Here is a 3,567-nt window from a genome sequence, read left to right on the forward strand (position 1 = left end):
ATGGGGGGTGGGGGAGGGTTGGGTTTGTGTCTCATGCCTTTGCGTCGCAAGGCTGAAGGGTGGCAATCACTCCTCTGCGGTCAGGTCAGGGAGGTCTCTGGAGGTCTCAGGGACATTTCTCATCCTCACCCCAGCAAACAGTCTGCCAAGGGGGGGGGTCTTCTCCCCAGGATTCATTGCCCCCTCAGCCACACTTCACCTGGTAATGAACACCCCAATGCAGAGGTGACCATCACCAGGTCCATGGCTGAAGACCCTTCCCCAGGCCCATGTATCTCCTAGTCACAAAACCCGTGGGGCCCAAATCGCCAGGACTGCTCAGCTCAAGCCCTATTAGAGCCCCCCCAAAACTCAGGCTCTTACTCGGTAGTCGCTGGAGGTCACCTAATGGGCAGGAAGGCCAACCAGATGATGCAGGTTGTGTACATGGTGAACCCGATGAACTTGGCCTCGTTGAAGTTTTCAGGGCATTTCCGTGTCTTGAAGGCATAGACCGTGCAGAGGACGATCAAGAGGACATTGTAGGTGAGCGAAATGAGCATGTTGGAGTCGCGGTTGTTGCACTTGAGGGTGACAATGTACCTCTTGTCAGGCTCGGTCTCCTTGCCTGTGCCGGGGGTCTCCACCAGCAGCCAGATGATGACGATGATCAGCTGGCAAGAGATGAGGGCCATGCAGATGACCACCTGTGATGTGGGGCTTATGAACCGGGGGCGCTGGACCCCCTCCTTCACCCCACTGAAGATCCTGGCGATGCGATTCGTCTTGGTCAAGAGGGCTGAATAGCAGACGGCGAAGGACGTGCCCAGCCCCAGACGCCGGAGCGTGCACACCTCGGTGGAGGGCTTCGCGATGAAGATGAAGGTCATGCTGTAGCACATGAGAACCCCGGTAAGGAGAATGTAGCAGAGCTCCCGGCCAGAGGCCTTCACGATGGGAGTGTCATTGTTCTTCATGAAGACTCCGAAAACAAAGAGGGTGGAGATAAAACCCAGGCAAGAGATAGTGACGGGACCAATGGCCCAGACGTCCTTCCAGCGGATGTACTCTTGGGGCAACTCGTAGCAGCCATTCAGAGTCTCGTTGGGCCAGTAACCGAGACCGCAGTCCATGCAGGTGAACTCATCCAGCAAGTACTCGTAGGGCTGGCAGGGGATGCAGATCCAGCAGCATATGTCTCCGGGCTGCATGCTCTTTATCTCATTCTTCTTGCAGGGGTCGCTGCACTGGGACACAGGGATGGAGGTCTCAGCCCATGGGATGAGGCTGGTATTGAGGATGAGCCCCTCAGCCCAGTAGCCCACCTTCTGATACCGATACCGCCCGTCCATGCGGTGATAGTTGAAGATGTTGTAGCGCCCGATCCCATCGCCGTAGCGGTCAAATCGAACGACGCTGTTGGTGTCTGCTGGCCTGAACGGAGCTGGAGGGAGGAGAAGGGGAGACAGTCACTGCCGTGGGGCAGGAGAGCGCTCGCTCCCGACGTGCAGGCAGGGATCCTTCAAAGGGTCGCCTCCCACCATGGCCACAGGCAAATGTCCAACCTGTTCCCTGCCTTCACTCTCATACTTGCTGCCTGTGCCCATGTTAGGAGCAGGAAAGCAAAGGTGGAGAACTACCTCCCCACGTGCCTGAGAGCTCGGCAGCCCGAACGGAGCTGGAGGGAGGAGAAGGGGAGACAGTCACTGCCGTGGGGCAGGAGAGCGCTCGCTCCCGACGTGCAGGCAGGGATCCTTCAAAGGGTCGCCTCCCACCATGGCCACAGGCAAATGTCCAACCTGTTCCCTGCCTTCACTCTCATACTTGCTGCCTGTGCCCATGTTAGGAGCAGGAAAGCAAAGGTGGAGAACTACCTCCCCACGTGCCTGAGAGCTCGGCAGCCCCAGCCAGCTCCGCAGGGACAAAGAGCAGCCTCCATAGCTCTCAGTGACACCTGGGTAGCCGGGCTCAGCCCAAGTCACAGAGGACACGCTTCTAATTCACCCCCAAACTATGTGGGTCCCTGATCACGCGTATCCCTCCAGTTTAATCCCTGAAATGTGAATAAATCACGCTTGCAAGTGAGGTCTCCAAGGACCCATGTTCTTGGAGGGTCCCTTGTGGGCCTGGTCCCACCCAGCTGTAGTAGGATGGAGTTGGTCACCAGCTTCTCCACACTGGGGACAGAAGGCCTGGATTGCCTACCAAGGGTGATGGTGGGCTGTTGGCATCCTGGGACAACCACAGCCCACAGCATGGGGGTCCCCAGGTGCAGGCAGGCTGCAGAAATTGAAGGGTCTTGGGTCAAATTTGGGTCTCCTTCCTCTCCTTCCTCGTGCCCCTCCACCCAGCCCTTTCCAGTTAGGCAGCCAAACCCTGTCATCACCTCGGGACTCACCATCAAAATTAACATTGAGCATAAAGTCCTTGTAGAACCTCTTGCCATTGACGGGCTTCATGGCATCGCAGAGCTTGGTGGCATTGGGGCACAGTGCCTGGTGCATGTTGTGGAGAGAGTGAGCCATGGCATAGACCGCATTGACCACGAACGTGATCTTGGACTCTGGCTCAAACTTGCCTGTCTTGAGGGAATACCGGCTACAGTCCTGTGTGTGGAAGCTGCACTTGAACTTCTGCTCCCAAAACTCCCGAAACCAGGGATTTCGGCTGTTATTGTAGGGGTTGAGGTTACGGAAGTAGGCAGCAAACTCCTTAATGGGGTAGGCTGCCAGCTCGATGGTGATGGCTCCCTCTGCCACCGCTTCACTCCCGGCCACCACACTCTCCAGGGCTCCCCACCCATCACTGGCCACCCACATGAAGGACATGTTGGCTCTCTGGGCAGCTGCCAGCAGCTCCCGGGCGTCTTCACTTCGGGTGAACAGCACGACCACTCTGGCATTGGGCTTCTGCAGCAGAGCCCGGACCACCCCGTCGTAGGTCTTCTTGTTCATGGAGCGCCCCACCTTCTCTGAGGTGGCGATGCAGATGTTGCGCATGCGGGCTTCTTGCTCAAAAGCCTCGATCCCCGTCTCCCCGTAGTCGCCCTCCGAGGCCACAGTGGAGACGTAGGTCCAGTTGAAAAAGCGGAGGATCTCCGCCATGGCTTTGGCTTGGTAGAAGTCTGGTGGGACAGTGCGGGCAAAGTAGTCGTAGCGGGACTTGTCGCTGAGCTTGGCACTGGTGGAGGCATAGCTGATCTGCGGGATCTGGAAGAGCCGCAGCAGGTTGGCCACCTGTGTGGAGGAGGAGAGGTGAGCGCCCAAAGATGTGCCCCAGCGGGGGACGTTCCCACCGCAGGACCCCTGCCCGGTGGGCCCCAGCCGTTCCCAAGCACGACCGTGGGGCTGATGAGCAACCCCCACCACCCAGGGGGTCCCGGCTGGCGGACAGATGGACTGACAGTACATTCACATGGTTGCCTGAGCCCTCAGATGTGCTCATTTATTTTATTTTTTTTAATAGTTCATGCACTCCCCTCTGAAATTCGGGGCTGGGGACAGGTAAATGGATTTGTGGCAGAAGCAGAAGCTCCCCCATGGGAGACCTGTGGGAGCTGCTTGCGGGCAAGGAGAAAGCCGAGGTGCC

The 3,567-nt window shown here is 57.9% G+C and overlaps 1 protein-coding gene across 1 annotated transcript; it reads right to left on the reverse strand.

Annotated features, from left to right (window-relative positions):
• Positions 1 to 363: 363 nt before the first annotated feature.
• On the reverse strand, positions 364 to 3,361 carry LOC104070334 (metabotropic glutamate receptor 2-like; the record flags this gene model as incomplete). The annotated part of the gene is given in 3 exon segments (XM_009575259.1): positions 364 to 386; positions 389 to 1,423; positions 2,378 to 3,361. Coding segments are annotated over 3 exon segments (2,042 nt in total), but the record flags the coding sequence as incomplete, so codon positions are not given.
• Positions 3,362 to 3,567: the final 206 nt, after the last annotated feature.

This window comes from Fulmarus glacialis, unplaced genomic scaffold (genome assembly GCF_000690835.1).
Source record: "Fulmarus glacialis isolate BGI_N327 unplaced genomic scaffold, ASM69083v1 scaffold24620, whole genome shotgun sequence".
Lineage (NCBI taxonomy): Eukaryota > Metazoa > Chordata > Aves > Procellariiformes > Procellariidae > Fulmarus > Fulmarus glacialis.